A 17,177-nucleotide genomic window follows, 5' to 3' on the forward strand; every position below is an offset into this window, starting at 1 on the left:
GGAGGCCGGGTCCCAAATGGCCCCGGTGGAAGGTCCCCTCTGTTAATTAGCCACATTGTTTTCCACCTAATAATAAACTTTTGGTCAATTAATTATCTTGGAGGAATTTACACAAGGGATTAATTGATTGATAAGCTTTATTTGTTATTTTTTTAATAATTTAACTATTTTAGGAAAATATCTTTACCTGAAAAAATAATTGTTACAACTCACGCGATAATACATCGATAACATTTTCCGGCCCAATACATTTAAAAAAAAATAATTAATCAAAATTTCTGATTCCACAAAAAAGATGAACAATTGGTGTTATATGGGAAACTAATACGAACCATTGAATTAATCCGCTACTCCCTCTTTCTTATTTATTCTCTCGAGGCTAAGCTAGGGCTTACCAGGGTTTTTGCTTCGTGGAGTGTCTTTCTTCCTTCTGGATATAAGAGGTGAGATTTTCTGACGATTGATTTGCTGAAAATCTTTGCATAAGTATTGGTTTTGGTCCGCGAGACTGATTGGCTGGATTGATTTCCAAGATGGAAAATGGCTTAACCCTGACAGAAGAGGAGGAGGAAATTATATACTGCGAAGATGAAGAGACGGAAACGATATCAAAACAACTTAGGCTTTGCCTTGTTGGAATGCTTCTGACCTTGACCCTGTTCGAGGCGATGCAGAACACGTTGAGGATCGCTTGGAGGTTGATGAAAGGGGTTGTTGTTCGTGAAATTGAGAACAAATTATTTATCTTTCAATTCTTTTCTATTACTGATAAAATCAAAGTGCTATTGAAGAAGATTGAGGAAGGAGTTCAGCCATTAGAAATCTCCTTTGATACGATAAGAATGTCGGTCAAAGCTGAAGATGTGCCTCTAAATAACGCACTAAGTCTATTTACAAAGTCTCAGTGGCCTCAAGTATTGGTAGATTTATTGAATTGATGAGTCTGATCCGATAGGGTGGAGCAAGTTTATGCGGTTCAGGGTGGATTTGAAGTTGGATAAACTGCTTAGGAGACGTATGCGAATTGCTACTCGAATGGAAGTAAACTCATAAAATTCTCTTATGAGAAGCTGATGGATGCATTAAACCAGTATATGTCAACAACGTATGAAATATGATGACGTGACCCCTGTTTCCTGAATTACTTTATGGGATGTGACTGAGAGCTTTCACCTATGAGAAAGAGGAGAAACTGTTGACCATAAAAAAGAAGAGGAGTTAAAGATGTGCCAAGAGTTTCACAGGGAGTCTACGAGAAAGTAAGGCCAAGTTAAAACTAAACTTTGACAGGGGCGAATAAGGGGAAATTCCCTGTTTTTGTTTTCTCATGGGGGCATTTTCGTAAATAAATCAACTAATTTTTTCATTATTGTGGGCTCCACAATTGAATAAAATTGAATAAAATTGTTGGTTTATTTACAAAAATGTTTTCACTATGAGAAAATGGGGCTCCCTCGCGAATAAGGCAGGCAGTGGTGGAGTTGCTTTAATCAAAGGGGCTGCTTATGGTTTATGATAATCCTGTGGCAAAAGAAGGATAGGAGACTGGTGAAGTTTTTTTGCAGATGATGATATTGATATGTAAGAGAGCAATTCCAGATTCTTGAAAAGACGGAGATTGGAGAGAATGTCAACTAATATGGCCTCATCGGCTGGGAAAAAATAATGAACCTATTTTTGATACTCATATGTAAGACAATCCTAATGACTCGAGTTTTTGTAGCTATTCCTTTGTCGAGTGGTGGTAATTTGATCTCTAATATCAATGAAATAATGGCGGAGATTGGTGATGACCAATCCGCCGATCCTAATAAGCTACAACTGTCGAGGGCTTGGCAACCTCGAGCAGTTGGTAGGCTCCGAAAGTTGCTGAATACAGAGGGTCCGGAGATTTTTTTAATGGAGAACTAAATTAGGTGTTCGAATAATTAATAGAGTTAAAGATCGTCTTCTTATTAGTTTGGCCATTTTGTGGATTCGGAGGGTAGGTCGGGTGGTCTTGGTTTACTAAGGTCTGATAATGTTGATGTTGTGGTGCTGTCATCCTCTTCCCATCATATCGACTATACTGTTCGAGGCTTATTTAATAATGAGATTTGGAGGCTCACGGGATTTTATGGGTGGGCTTACAACACCCAAAAATTTCTTTACTAGGAGCTTTTGAGAAATTTTGTATAGTATGTCTGACTTGCCATGGTTGGTTGTTGGTGACTTCAATCAAATTCTTTTTGAAGCTGAAAAGAAGGGTGGTGCCCCTCGGGCACAGCGTGAGATGGATGATTTTCGGGAGGCGCTAGATTTACTATGGTTTGCAAGATCTAGGGTACAATGGAGAATTATTTACGTGGTGGAATAAGCAGGCTGATCCGGATGGTATTTGTGAGCGTCTTGACATAGCGGTTGCGTCTGTTGATTGGATTACTTCAATCTCACATGTTGCTGTTTTTAGCCTTCCAAGAGACAGGTCTGACCATGTTCCTGTTAAAATTACAAATGTTGTAGGGATCGGAAGAGGTCACTACGACACTCAAAGAATCACCAACTTAAGACAACCAACCAAATATCCAAACCAATCAATCCAAAATATCACACAACACGAATATGAAATATGGACAGCAATATTTCACTCACAAAGCATCAATAATAAGCGGAATAAAATACAAGTAACACACACGAATTATAACGTGGAAAAACCCCTTCGATGCGAAGGATAAAAACCACGGACCTCTTGAGGAGTCCACCCTTAATATTCTCTTATTGATAATAAAATTGAGGGTAAAATGAACCCAATATAGTTCACAACAATTCACAACCCACCAACAACAATAAAACAATAAGAGATCAAAAATTAGAGAGCAAAAGAGTAGAATTCACCCAAAAAACAGAAGTTCCGTCCAGAGACGACTGCGACCAAAATAGAGCTCAAAACAACGATCCAGCCGTCCAAAATGAAGCCCTTGATGTCTGGAACAAGCTTCCAAAATTTGAGCACGATCTAACGGTGAAAACTCTGAAAACAACCAGTTTTTGAAGGCTTCCCAGAAAAACTCCGAAGTTGAAAGCTCTTGTAAAAGAACTCTAACTCTCTCTCTATTTTTTTGTGTGTATGCTCAGCTGCTAGCTGCCTCACTTGGTCACTTGTTTACCACAAGATTTTCCATCTAAAACTTCCAAGAGAAGCCACAAAAGTCATCCCAAAGCTTCTAGAAGAAGCCACAACTAAAGTCCCTAAATTAGACTTAATTCAAGCTAGTAAAATGTAATAAAAATGGACCAAGTAAATGGACCAAAACAAGATACATTTTACTTCAATTGGGCTGGACCCATAACAAATGCCCTTCTGGTGGGGGTGAAAAGAAGAAATTTAGGTTTGAAGATATGTGGCTTACATCTCCGGGGTGTGAGAGAGTTATCAGGATGCATGGTGTAAAGATAGCGAGCTGGTTAATGCAGCAGATGTCATTGTGAAGATTAAAGAATGTGTTACAGCTCTTTAGAAGTGGTACTAGGAGGAGTTTGGGCATATACAGACGAAAATTAAAAAAGGCAAGAGAAAGATTGGCCTACTTAGACAATTGTGCTCCAACTGAGAGAGTAGTGGAGGTAAGAAAAAGAGTGTCAAACAATCTTGATGATTTGCTGCATTTAGAAGAAATAATGTGGAGACAGAGGTCCGAGGATATTGAGCCTAAGTGACGGAGATCAGAATACAAATTCTTTTCATATCAAGGCATCCAGAAGGAGAAAGAGGAATTTTATCAAAGGTGTTTATGATGAGAAAATGGTGTGGAAGACTAATCCGGATGAAGTGCAGAGTGTAGCGCAGGGATACTTCCAGAATTTATTCACCTCAATACGACCTGAGTTTTATGAAGAAACTATTGCTGGCGTTCAGGGAGAGTGACAGAAGAAATGAATGAATGTCTCATCCGATCTTTTGATCCGGGTGAGGTTTATACTGCACTTTTCCAGATGCATCCAAGTAAAGCTCCTGGTCCAGATGGAATGAATGCAAATATTTTTCAAAAGCACCAGCATATAGTTGGGAAGGATGTGTTAGAGTATGTCATCTCTATGCTGAATGGTACGTCTGATTTGTCGTGAGTTAATAATACCCATATTGTTTGTATTTCAAAAATTAAAAATCCCACTGCTATGAAAGAATATAGGCCTATTAGCCTTTGCAATGTGATATATAATATAGCCTCAAAAATGTTGGCAAATAGACTGAAGTTAATTTTGCCAGATGTTATATCTTTGAATCAAAGTGCCTTCACTCCGAGAAGGTTGATCACAGATAATACATTGATCGCATTTGAGATGTTCCATTATATGAACAGTTTGAATTCAGGAAATAATGGAAATATGGCTGTCAATCTTGACATGAGCAAGGCATACGATAGGGTCTAGTGGATTTTTTTGGAGAAAGTTATGTTGACTATGGGCTTTCATGCTGATTGGGTTCTTATGGTTATGAGCTGCGTTTCTACAGTCTCACACACGATTGTAGTAAATGGAGAGGCATCGAGTGCATTTGTTCTGGAGAGGGGCCTCCGCCAAGGTGACCCCATATCACCAGTGGCCGACTTGGGCTTAGACCTGGTGGGTCAAGTGACTCACCAGGCCCAAAAAAAATTTTAAGTTATTTTTTTTTTTTAAAAAAAAAAAAAAAAAAAAAAAAAAAAAAAAAAAAAAAAAAACTAAAATCAGTTTTCCCCAAATGACCAAATCACGAATTGATTTCAAGCCCTAGCCTTCTTCAGTTCTTCTCTTCGCCAATTCGCCTCTTCCTTTTAATCCTTCATCAATCATCTCCAACTCCAATTCGCCTCTTCGCTAGTTCGCTTCGTCTTCCTCTTCGCATAATTTCAGGTTAGTAGATGCATCTTTCGGCTTTTTTTTGTTTATTTATTTATTTAATTGTTGATATTACTTGTTAGTTATGAATTAGTAATACTAAATTTGAACCCTAAATCCCTAATTGTTCAATAATCAACTCAATTTCAGAGAATTTTGCATTATTTGAAATTCTGAATTGTGAATTTGTGAAATGTTTGACACTTTGACAGTGCTCTTCGCGACTTTGCTAGCTTGCTCACGCCTCCAGTGCTGGTTGTGCTGCTGGCCTGCTGGCTGCTGCTCGCCTGCTGCCCTGCTCCACTGCTCCACTACTCTGTGCTCTGTCCTCTGTGCTCACCGTTCTTCGCTTCGTCGCTTCTTCTAAAGTCTAATCTCCTATTCTCATTTTGCTAGTAAGTTGATTTCTAATTTTTAGTTTAAAATTCTAATCTTCAATTTAATTCAGTCTAATTAGTTTATTATATTAAACTTTGGTTGATTTTGTTGTTGTTTGTTTGGTAAACTTTGAACCTTTTGTTAATGTTGTTGGGTTTTTGTCTTTTTGATGAAATTTGAACCTTTTTGACCATGTGATTATGTGAATTGTGGTTTGTTTGGTAAAATGATCTTTGTAAATAATTTTTATGGGGAATTTTGCTTGATTTAGTTGATTATTTATTCAAATTTCAGAGATTGAAAAAAACAAATGGTCTGTCAATTATAAATCAAAATTTGACTTTTGCTCACAAAAATAATGAATTATTTTTATTTTTTTTTTGTAATTTCCACATTTTCAATACCTTGACTTTTATATGGGCCGAATATGGATCAACTCAGATCACTTCGGCCAGCTTGGATTGAGGCCCGCAATAATCATGTGTTGCGACCTTGCGTAATGCTAGGACTTTTGCAACTCATCATGCTGTCATGCAACTTATGCAAGAGTTGTACTTTTGTCATCCTTTTGTATAGACTAAATAAAAGCTCATGCGATGCACGATTTTCCATACATATATCTCAAGAAAAGATATTTTCTATACACTCTAAGTTTTTTTTTTGTTTTTTTATAATTATTTGATTTATTTTACAATTTAATAATTTCAGACAAAAAAAAAAAACAAAAACAAATAATAATTTAATTAAAATGATATTGCCAATTACAAAAGTATAATTTTTTAATGTAAATTATAATGCGACTTAATTTATTGTTGTTTTGTATTTTATTCGTTGTTGTTAGTTAGGTGACAATAATATGATATCTTTAAAAAAAAATGAAAATATGATATTTCATTGATTACATATTAGGATAAAATCTTTAATGTGAAAAGATAATAATTTTTTATTTTTAAAAAAATTTAAATCCTAAATCATTATTAGTTGCTTTTTACACTTGAAATTAAACTCTCAAATCTATGTATAATTTTGTATATATCTTGTGATCTCTTGATCTATAACAAATTATCTGTCTTTTCAAATTTTTAGACATAAAATGTTTAAAGAAGGTAAAGTTTTTTATTGCATTGTAAGTTTTAAATTTTATTTATGAAAAAACATCTTATTAATCGGGTATTTAGATAAAACCATTAATTTCATAAGATAATTTTTATTTTTTTAATAATATAAATCCTAATATCCCACGGTTTTTTATACATAAAATCTCATAAAAATAATTTTTGTAATTATCATACTCATAATATTTTTGAACATTAAAAATAATAGTTATTAGATGTAATATTTCGATGTTAAAAAATTTGTATTAGAAAAAAATTTCGATAGGATCAACAACTTTGTTCACACCAATATCTCTTCCATCTAATAAAAGTGGATAAATAGAACATGTTATCAAAAATAAAATTTATATAAAATTAATCTTTATAGTTTTATAAAATAAATTAAAATATTTACCAAAAAGTGAATAATTGTTGTGAAATTAATCTAAAAATTGTAATTATACAAAATTAAATCTATGCATTGGAATTTTTTCATCATCCCCAATTGCCCAAACAATAGTATTTTGGAAAATTGAATCATTATTTTATTGTCGCTGACAATGCATGTGATATTGCTTCTTATTTGTGACGACTGAAAAGTATCTAATAGAGTAAATTTTTTCCTTCAATCAATTTTGAACAAAATTGTAGAATAAAGTTAAATTTAACTGAGGCATGAACGTAATCACCCTGTAATTAAAAATAAAAAATTAAGTTAATTTTATGACTTAACTAAGTTACATAAATCACAAAAAATTTGTTGTAATCATAAAATTAATTGATAAAAACTAAAAGGTTCATTAAAAGGTTAAAAAAATGTAAACGATTTATAATGATATAATACCTCCTCATCCAATAGGATCATCAGGCGAGAAACTCACACTTTGATATTCTATAGATTTTTGCTCGAATATAATTCTCTAATTAAATTAGATCTGCATGTAAAAACAAAATTCAGTAAACAAAACATAAACATGTAATCATTAAGTATCCCAAATAAACACAATTTAAGCAATAATCACAAATATACATTTAAACATGGGTTTTAAAAATTAGGCTAAGAATTACGTACCCAACCATTGATGACCTAATAAAACTGACACAAAATTAATGACACAAAATTTGCTTGGTTTGGTTTTGTATTGGTACGAAATTTTATTTTTTAACATAAAAACTATCAAAATTTATCTTATAATAGTAGGTATATAAATCCTATATCTAAAGATGATTATTTTAAAAGATAATTTTTAGTTTTTTAAATAAATTAAATCCTAATAAATCAATATTCGTTGTTTTTACTTACGTGGAAAAATTCTTAAATCTCATTCGTCACTTTTGTTTAGGTGGCAAACGAACTTTTTAATTCCAAAATAAAATAGAAATCTAATTTTTAATTGGTCGACAATATACCTTTGCTTATGTGGCACGCCGAATGCTCTCCAAAAATGCCTCCTTTATTTATATATATATATATTAGATTAGTTTAGATTAGTAAAATAAAATACTCGTATTTTTATCTCTATTCTATTGCACGCAAATAAAGCAATCAAAGCCGAAGCTTGCATAAACTACTTACTGCACATAAGTAGCCACCCTGGTTTTCCATCCCAACATCAAAGCCTAAGTATTCAACTTACGTAAACTCTTTTGTATAAATAAATAGATATAGTAAAATGAAGTTTGGACATTAATTAATCACAAAGTTTTCCGCCGTGGAACACTTAGCTCTTAACTGATTTGCTTTTACTATCCTAAGTTATTTTTTTATTAATATACGGAAATACCTAGAAATTTCCTTTTATATAGGTTGGTTTAACGCGGATTAATGCTTTATAATTTTTCCATTCCAATAAGAATGCATCACGCATTTGTCTTGTTGACCGTTTTAAAAGAGTTGAATCAATTACTTCAGCATATGTTAAGCATGCAACTTTCTCTTTCTTATGACAATATCCACTTAATATATTTCTTTTTCATTATCCTCCTTTTATTAAAACTAGTTATTTTTGGGGAGCTCTTTTAGTGGTTGACAACATATGTAATATTTTTAGGAGTATAAATGTCCGCACACTAATTTAAGAGTTTTTTTTTTAAAAAAAAATAACTTTAATGAGGGAGAATAAGTAAATAAATATTTTAGAGGGTATAATTGTCCAAACACTATTCATAAGAGATAAATCATTAAATCACATAAGGAAATCTTAAAGCCAATTAACATCACATTAATAGGGGCATATAGATAAATAAACATTTTTAAGGATATAATTGTCCTTACACTATTTATAAGTGTTATCTCATACTTTTTAAAATGTAGGGATCATTAATCACTCATTTTTAAGGATATAATGGTCCCTTTATATTTTCAAAGTGCCCTAATTTTACCAACACATGACATTTGATAATGCAAAACATCGACAAATAAAAATTTAATAGTAGATTTTAAAAAGTTAATATGCGAAAATAATATATTGATAGGATTCTAACAAATTATATACTAATATAACCATATATAGTCTTATGTATAAAGCACAAACATTAGCTAAAGTAATGTAAGTGAATAATGTAAAAATTATCATAGTGGGACATTAAAAAACAACTGAAAGAAAAATAATACGAGTTATCCTACAATTAAATAAATTATTCTTAAACTCTGTGTAATTTCAAGTGAGACAATTATTTTGGAACGGGAATAATAAATGTTTTCTCAATAAGAAACAATATACATTGACAATGTATTCGGCCAATAAATTAAAGATTTTTTCATTGACTTATTTTTAAAACCATATTTTTAAGTCGTAACCGAACGTGATTAAAACATCATCACTTCGGATAATTTTATTTATTTCCTCCAATGATCTCTCGTCCTTTTGATTTTCTTCATCTTCCTCTCACTTTCTCCCTCTAATATCTCTTTTTATTTGCTTACTTTACTAATAGACTATTATTTTTACTAATCACATGATAAAATGTTCTAATTATGGCTCGTTACTATATAATGTCACAAGCTATTGCAAACATTTCTCCATCATCCTCTTTTCTTTCACTCTTCATATATATTATCTAACTACGCACAATGATACTTATACCAAAAATGACTACACTACAAGCCCTTTCTAGCTTCATCACAGTCACACCAACGCATGTAATGTCACATGCAAAACCTAATTCCTTCAATTTTTGTTGTCGTCAACCAATTTTTTCTAGTAATCAACCTCTCTCCCTATCCCAATCGTCCGATTTTAGCCTCCGATGCTGCCCACCACATCGTTCCTCACTTAGCCCTCAACAATGTTTACCCAATCAGTAATTCCTTTTCTTCTAGTTAATTACTTATATTTGTTCACCACATTCATAATTTAAGTTTTTCCTTAATCTTAGCTTGTATATAACAAGAGATAAATTGGTGAAAGTCATAGTCTATACGGAGTAATATTAGTTATTTATGTTTTTGGACACTCTTAATAACAGTCTACTAATTGAATATTTCATGTGTATTCTTATTGCCAGGATGAGTGGGTTTCTAGAGATCGAACTCAAAGTACGGGACTATGAATTGGATCAATATGGTGTTGTTAACAATGCAGTCTATTCGAGTTATTGTCAACTTGGTACGTACATACTACTACGTTACAAAAACATGCATTTATGTTAGTTATATGGTAGGGTGTAAGTTAAATTTAATATTATTTTTTAACGTAAAAATATGTGAAGTATATATTAAGGTGTATTGATGACATGCATGTTCTGCTTTTAGCCTCTTTGGGATTAAAAAAATAGGAATTTTTTCTTTTTATTTTTTTAAAGTGTACAACTTTACAATGATTTATCCTAATAAAAAGAAAAGGAAAGTGAGTCATTTATTATTAAAATGTGACTATTTATGGAAATTGACACATCCATTGATGTTTATTAAATTATACACAGCACATCATGAGATATTAGAAAGCATTGGTCTGGATGCTAAAACAGTGGAGAGCAACGGCGGTGCTTTAGCGTTGTCAAAACTTTCTCACACTTTCCTCGCACCACTTAAGGTACATATGCACATTTCGACCTTATTCATTGAATCATTATTGGCTGTTTATTTTGCATTATTGAGAGTAGAAAGTAAAGTACTTCCTTGTTTAGTTTTTAAGTGTACCTGTTTGACCGGCATAATTTTTTAGAAGTTTGGGTTGAATTTTTTGTAATGATATGCATATGAGAGGAAAGAGTTGTACTTGAAATAACGGAGGGAATGAATATCATGTCAATGTTGGGATTGGTTATCATTGACAGACAACCCAAACTTAGGGTATGCTTCAACCTAAATACTCCATTTGTACATTATTGTTTAGACCGTTTTGACGCAGTAAATCTGTGTTACTCATTGTGAGAAACATTTTTGTTTCTCACAGTGGCAGTTTCGTAAATAAAATGTACCATCATGACTAAAGTGGTACAATTTTATCATCCATTTCGTAAATAAAATGTACCACCGTGACTAAAGTGGTACATTTTATTTATGAAACTGTCACTGTGAGAAACAAAAACGTTTCTCACAGTGAGTTACGGGGGCGCCCTCGTTTTGACGGTTTTAATATAGTATTTACTAGGTACAAAATAAAAAGTATTGGTTATAATAGCTGAAATTTTTATAACAAATTATGTAAAATAATACCTGAATCTTGTAGAGAAATTTTCTAAGGTTTAAAATTCAAATGAGGTCAATTGACTCCATTATTATATTGTTATGGTGGCTCCGCCCCTTAACTCGTGTATGTAAATGATATTCAGTTATGACTTGCCCTTGGCCACCCGACGAAATTTTATAATAATACCTTACTGACGCACTTGCGTGCTTATTTCGTGTAATGCAGAGTGGAGACAAGTTTGTTCTAAAGGTGAAGGTCTCAGAATCCTCAGCTGCTCGTATATTCTTTGAGCATTATATCTACAAGTTGCCAAATAACGAGGTTTGATTTTTTCTTACTCTTTTACTAGCTGTTATTGTTGTTTTAGCTTGCTAATTAACTAACAACTTCCACAACCTTTTGTATAACAGCCGATTCTAGAAGCAAAATCAGTTGTTGTTCTTCTTGGCAAAAATTACCGCCCTGTTCGTATGCCTACAGAGGTGAAATCCAAGTTAAGGCAGCTTATGATGCATCAAGAAGCGGGCGCAACGCTTATTGATCATGCTATGTCTACTGCTCCCTCGCTGTTGAACGGGTTGATGACCATTCCAAATGTTTGTGAAGCAACAGCAGGGTAACTTAGAGCATGATTAGGAGCAATGTTAATCATGTATGTTGGACAATTTGTGTATTATAGAAGGTCTGTAGTTCCGCAATTTGGAATGTCTTTTGTTAGGATGTGCGCTTGTGAATTGTGTGTAGTCAGGGTATGTTATATAAATGAACAATTGTTACTCTGTTTCTTCTAAGATAAATTTCTTAGTTTAACAAGCACATAAATGAATCAACACGAAACTTTAATCAATAATATCATAGATTAACTAAATGGTAAAATTAGAATTTAAAATTTGAAATTCCAAAAAGGATCTCTGAGATCAAGCCATAGTTCAATTAGATAATCACTTGAAATAGTATACATAGATTGTTGGAAGTATGACTAATAAATTTTAATATAAATTTTTATTTATTTCATATTTGTGGATATGCAAATAATAAATTTAACAGAAACTTTTGTGTGTGACTGGTCACACTGTGTGGCCAGCTAACACACAAGTAACAACCCCTGACCAAGTAACCCTTGACCAGCCGAGTAACCCCTGATCGACCTAATAACCCCTGACCGACCTAGTAACCCCTAACCAAGTAACACTACTAGAAATAGGTTGTTTTCCGACGGACTCAAATTCCGTTGGAAAATTCGAATTTTCCTACGAAATATGGTTCTGTAAGAAAAGTCCGTCGGAAAAGCTGAGTTGCGACGGGAAATCCCTCGGAAATATTCCAACGGAAATTTTTTCCCTCGGAATTTACTAATTTCGACGGAATATTCCCTCGAAAAATTTCCTTCAGAAGCTGAAAATTCCGAGGGAAAAAAAATCCGTCAGAACATAGTAATTTCCGAGGGATTTTAATTCCGTCGGAAAGTTCCGACGGAATTTAAAGCCTTTCCGACTGATTTTGACTTAAAAAAAAAAAAAAAAACCTACAAAACCCGGAAACCCTACCCTTTTCATTTCTGTTCTCTCTCCTCTCTTCCGCCTCTTTTTTCTTTTTTCTCCTCTCCTCTTCGTTCTCCTCCTTCCTTCGTTCTCCTCCTTCATCTCTCTGCCTCTTTTCTTTCTCTTTCCTGTCTTCCTCTCTCTCTCTCGCTTCTCTACTTCTGTTAGTTTCTTTTCTCTTCGCTTCATGGTCGTTGAAAACCACCGTCAAAGCACAACCACAATGCACCGTCGTCCACCATCGTTAAAACGAAGGTTTTTGGGTCAAATTCGACCATGAAAACCGTAGATCTAGAGTTTTCATAGTCGAATTTGGCCTTCTAAACCCAAATTTGAGGTTTTATGCAGTGGAATCAAGGTATGAATCTTTTTTTTTGTTGTTTTCGGATTTTCTGGATATTTGTGGGTTGTTTTTTCTATTTTTTCCGGAAAATTTTCAGCTTTTCTGATTTTCTAGATTTTCTGGAAATTTTCTGATTTTTTTGGAAATTTTCTGGAAATTTTCGGATTTTCTGGAGGTGGGGCAATGGGGTTACGGTGGTGTGGTGGGTTGGGGTGGTTGGTTACGGTGGTGGGGTGGTTGGTTACGTGGCTAATGGGGTTCCGGTGGTGGGGTGGGGTGATTGGTTACGGTGGTAGGGTGGGTTAGGGAGTGGCTAATGGGGTTACGGTGGTAGGGTGGGGTGGGGTGATTGGTTACGGTGGTGGGGTGGGTAAGGGGGTGGCTAATGGGGTTACGGTGGTGGGGTGGGGTGGTTGGTACGGTCGTGGGGTGGGTTACTGTTTTTTTTTATTAAAATTTTCGACGGTAATTTCGTTGGAAGCATAGTTTTTCCGACGGAATATTCCGTCGGAAGTTTACTCGGAACCTTGCGACGGACTTTCCATTTAAGTAAAAATTGACTCCGACAGTTAAAAATCAGTCGGAAATTCCGTCGGAATGGACTTTTCCGACGGAATATCGCGAAATTCCTACAAAGTGTAATGCGACGGTGCTTATGGATGGAATTTCAGGGTTTTCTGAGGGATTTTTTCCGTCGTTGATTGGCTGTTTTCTAGTAGTGTAATAACCCCTGACCAACCAAGTAACTCCCGACCAAGTAACCCCTACTAACTGATAACCCCTTTTCATAAATTAATTTTAACTCTACTGTTTGAATATCAAATAAAGTTTAATTTCTGGAGAATAGAGGAATTGAGGAGAAGGAGAAGAACAAACCAACTCGAGAGTAGAACCAAAAACAATCATCAGGGGTTCGGTGGTGTTGTTGGCCGCTGCAGATGAACCGAAATTGGTGCAATTGGGGTCGTTGTGATGGTGCGAAGGTGCAGTGGTGGTCTGTTGCGGCGGTTCGGTGGTGTTGTTGGCGGCTGCAGCTACAACTAGGTGATTGTGTGGCTACCGATGCTGCAGCAGCAACGGTTCGGTGGTGTTGTTGGAGTGCGTGGGTGAGTTGGGCGGCGATGGTGGAGTGCGGTTGTGGCGGTGGAGGAGGGTGGTGATTGGTTGTTGTTGCTGTTGTGATGAGTCGGGCTGAATCGAAACTAGGGGCTGGTTAGGTTGTTGGCTTGATTGATTGTGGTGGCTGAAGGATGCAGGGGTGAGAGGTGGAGTTGTGGTGTAGGATTAAAAAAAACAAAATTATGGCTGGCCACACTAAAGTTTGTCTAAATTTAAATCTAAATTTCAACTTAAGATATTTAGAAGTAGCTCGATAAACAAACTTATTTTATTTATATGTGTGATAAAGCATCATTGTCCAAAAATCGAATTTGTACGTTCTGTATTATTCATAGAGACTCTTAGCAATTCAATTGATCTCCACTAATACATAACTCTTTCTTCTAAGTGTCCTACAATGAAATAGATTGATGAACACTATTGATCAATCTATTTCATTGATCTCCACTAATACATAAGTCTTTCTCCTAACTCTTTAGCTTTCCTTTTCTCTCTCCTTCGATTTCCTTCTCCATCACTGCGCCGCAAGCAACGCCATCGATGGCTAGGGTTTTCTGAAACAAGTTTCATTCAAATTATCTCCTGTTTCATTCAGTTTTTGTGAAGTTTCACAATTAATCATGCTTTTCCTTTTCATTATTTGTAACTTGATGTTTAAATTTCAATTTATACAGATTTATTGATTTTTTTTGTGCTACTTTGTAGAGGATTGCGATTAAAGGGTGAGGTACTCCTTAAATCATCGAGGCTCAATTGAAATGACGTACTCCTTGATGTTTAATTCTTGTTTCTGTTTAACTTTTAGGATTTTATATTGAAGTGTGCGAATTTTACTTCGATTCAAATTATAAGTACTTAAATTTTAAATTTTACTTTGATTCTTTTTTAGATTCAATTTCTAGGGTTTATGTAATTGATTCTTTGTACGTTAGTATGCATTATTAAATTGTACGTTATGGAAGTGACTAAATGATATATGTTTGAATGCTTTGTTGTGCGGATTTGGTGCCCTTTTTTGTTTGTAATGGTTTTGTGAGTATAGTAGTATCTAATGTGATTTTGAAAATAAATTTGGATGTAAATTTATGTGATTATGAAAATAATTTATGTGATTTTGGTGCCCTTTTTTGTTTGTTGTTTTTTGAGTTTCAGTTTGTATGTGATGTTTGATTTTAAGTTTGATTTTGTCCCTTTTGTTCGATGATTATTGTAATTTTTTGATTCTTAGAAACCTCTTTTTAATTTTTCTAGTAATTTTGATATCTTGTTCGATGATGGCAGGAGGTGGATCAACAAGCAGCAACCCACCCAAGCAGAGGAAGAGAGTTGAATCTGAGTCTCCCGTGCTTTCTCTCGCTGGTATTTTTCTCCCTATATCTAAACCTAGGTTTTACTTTTTTTTATTTTTGATTCATGTTTTTCAGCTATTAGTGTTGTTTAACCCTAATTTTTTTTTCAGGTTTTTAACCTTGTGTATTCAATACATCGCTGTTTAGATTATCATAACGATAATAACATTTTTGGAATTTCCCGGTAGTGTTATCAATCCCGTGGTGCAGTTTTTTCTGAACACTAGTATCTTATAACAGTTTTTCAAATGCCTAAATGTCACTGCTGATCAGAAGAAAATCTTTAAGAAGGCATTTCATGGGTATTATGATGTTGTTGCAGAAGTTCTGCATACTGAGCATGTTGTAAGTCTCCATACCTGTCCACCCCTCTATTTTATCTGTTTTCCATTCAGCTTCACTTTTATGTGTGTTCTTCATAGTATTTGCGCTGAGGTTTCATTGTCCGTGCAAAATTATTTCGATGCTGTATCTATTGTGTGCTCTTATCATTGGCTTATTCACATTTTTTTTTTTGTACTGAGAAGCTAGAGGGCATAGTATATCACTATCATATTGTGCTTTGAAGCGCATATTGTACTCCCTCTATTCTGCATATAATGTTCTAATGACCTGTTCCAAGTCAAAGTGTGGTTAGATTCCTGTAAAATATGGCGATTTCATATGCTGTATGCCTGTATCTTATGTCAAAATTTTCTTATAGAATTTTGAAATACTATTTTAGGATAAAAACATTTTGCATAAGTTAAGAGAATTTCTTCATTATAATTCTGTCTTGAAGGCCACAAAATGTCAAGTGGGAATGATTACAAGGGAGTAAGAAAATAGCATTTTCTCTTTTTGTATCTTTCATAATTGTCAGCCAATTTGAGTATCTAATGTACCTGAGTTCGGGCAATATGTAAGTTTTCTCGAATTAGTTCAGCCAGATCTGCTTGTGTGAACCACGATGTCAAATAGTATGTAATTTATTTTATACAAAAACTTTACGCCTTAGTGTAAACCTGAAAACACAAGTTTACCAATTAAGGTGGCTCATTAAAATATGTGCACATGGTGGATGCCATTGTGTTTCAGATCAAGGGTTAGGAACTTAATATCCAAATTTTGTGCTTATTGTTATGTAAACTGACATGTGCGGTTGTGAAATTGTGTTGATATAAGAAACACCTTTGGAGTATTTGTATCAATCATGATTGTCAGTCAATTTAAGTATCGATGTACATGACTCTATGTTAATTGTTAGTTATCCTGAAATAGTTCAAACCTGATCATCCTGCTTGTGCCAAGATGTCAAGCAATTTGTTTACTTTACACAAAAAGTTTATGCCTGGGTGTAAACCTGAAAATTTGAGGCTTCCAATTAAGGTGGCTCATTAAAATGTGTGCACATCTTATATGCTGTGAAGTGGTGGATGCTATTGCGTTTCAGATCAAGGGTTAATGAACTCAATATTTCTGTTTTTGTTGGAATAGGCTGCATGTGCCAGACAACCAGGTTTCCCTATACTGCCTCTAAGGGAACTTCTTAAGAGGCATTGAATATTGTTGATGTTGATGCTGTGTAACTTGATCCCAGCCTTTGTAGCTGTAGCCTGTAGGGTTTACTAAGTTTTTAGTGTGTAGCTTTAGTATTTGTTTTAAAAAATAACTTACCCTTTGAAGCTACATATAACAATGGTGAGACTATCAATGTCTCACACTCTCACAGTGCACTTAGTATACTTATATTAGCTACAAATGTACTCATAGCATTGTAGGACATAAGTGGCCGGGGCGAATTTGGTGGATACTGGATACCTGTCTTGCATATGCACTACTTAGTATTGTAGCATTATAGAGTGACTTGCTTTATTTAAGCT

General features: G+C 34.3%; 1 protein-coding gene across 1 annotated transcript; it reads left to right on the plus strand.

Annotated features, from left to right (window-relative positions):
- Nucleotides 1–9,176: 9,176 nt before the first annotated feature.
- Nucleotides 9,177–11,754, plus strand: LOC110690205 (acyl-acyl carrier protein thioesterase ATL3, chloroplastic-like). Its single transcript, XM_021867039.1, has 5 exons — nt 9,177–9,632; nt 9,837–9,937; nt 10,254–10,363; nt 11,189–11,284; nt 11,374–11,754. The coding sequence occupies exons 1-5, from the start codon at nt 9,403–9,405 to the stop codon at nt 11,581–11,583; spliced, it is 747 nt and encodes a 248-aa protein (XP_021722731.1). The 5' UTR covers nt 9,177–9,402; the 3' UTR covers nt 11,584–11,754.
- The last annotated feature ends 5,423 nt before the right edge of the window (nt 11,755–17,177 follow it).

The sequence above is a fragment of the Chenopodium quinoa genome, unplaced genomic scaffold (assembly GCF_001683475.1).
Source record: "Chenopodium quinoa cultivar QQ74 unplaced genomic scaffold, ASM168347v1, whole genome shotgun sequence".
Classification (NCBI taxonomy): Eukaryota; Viridiplantae; Streptophyta; class Magnoliopsida; order Caryophyllales; family Amaranthaceae; genus Chenopodium; species Chenopodium quinoa.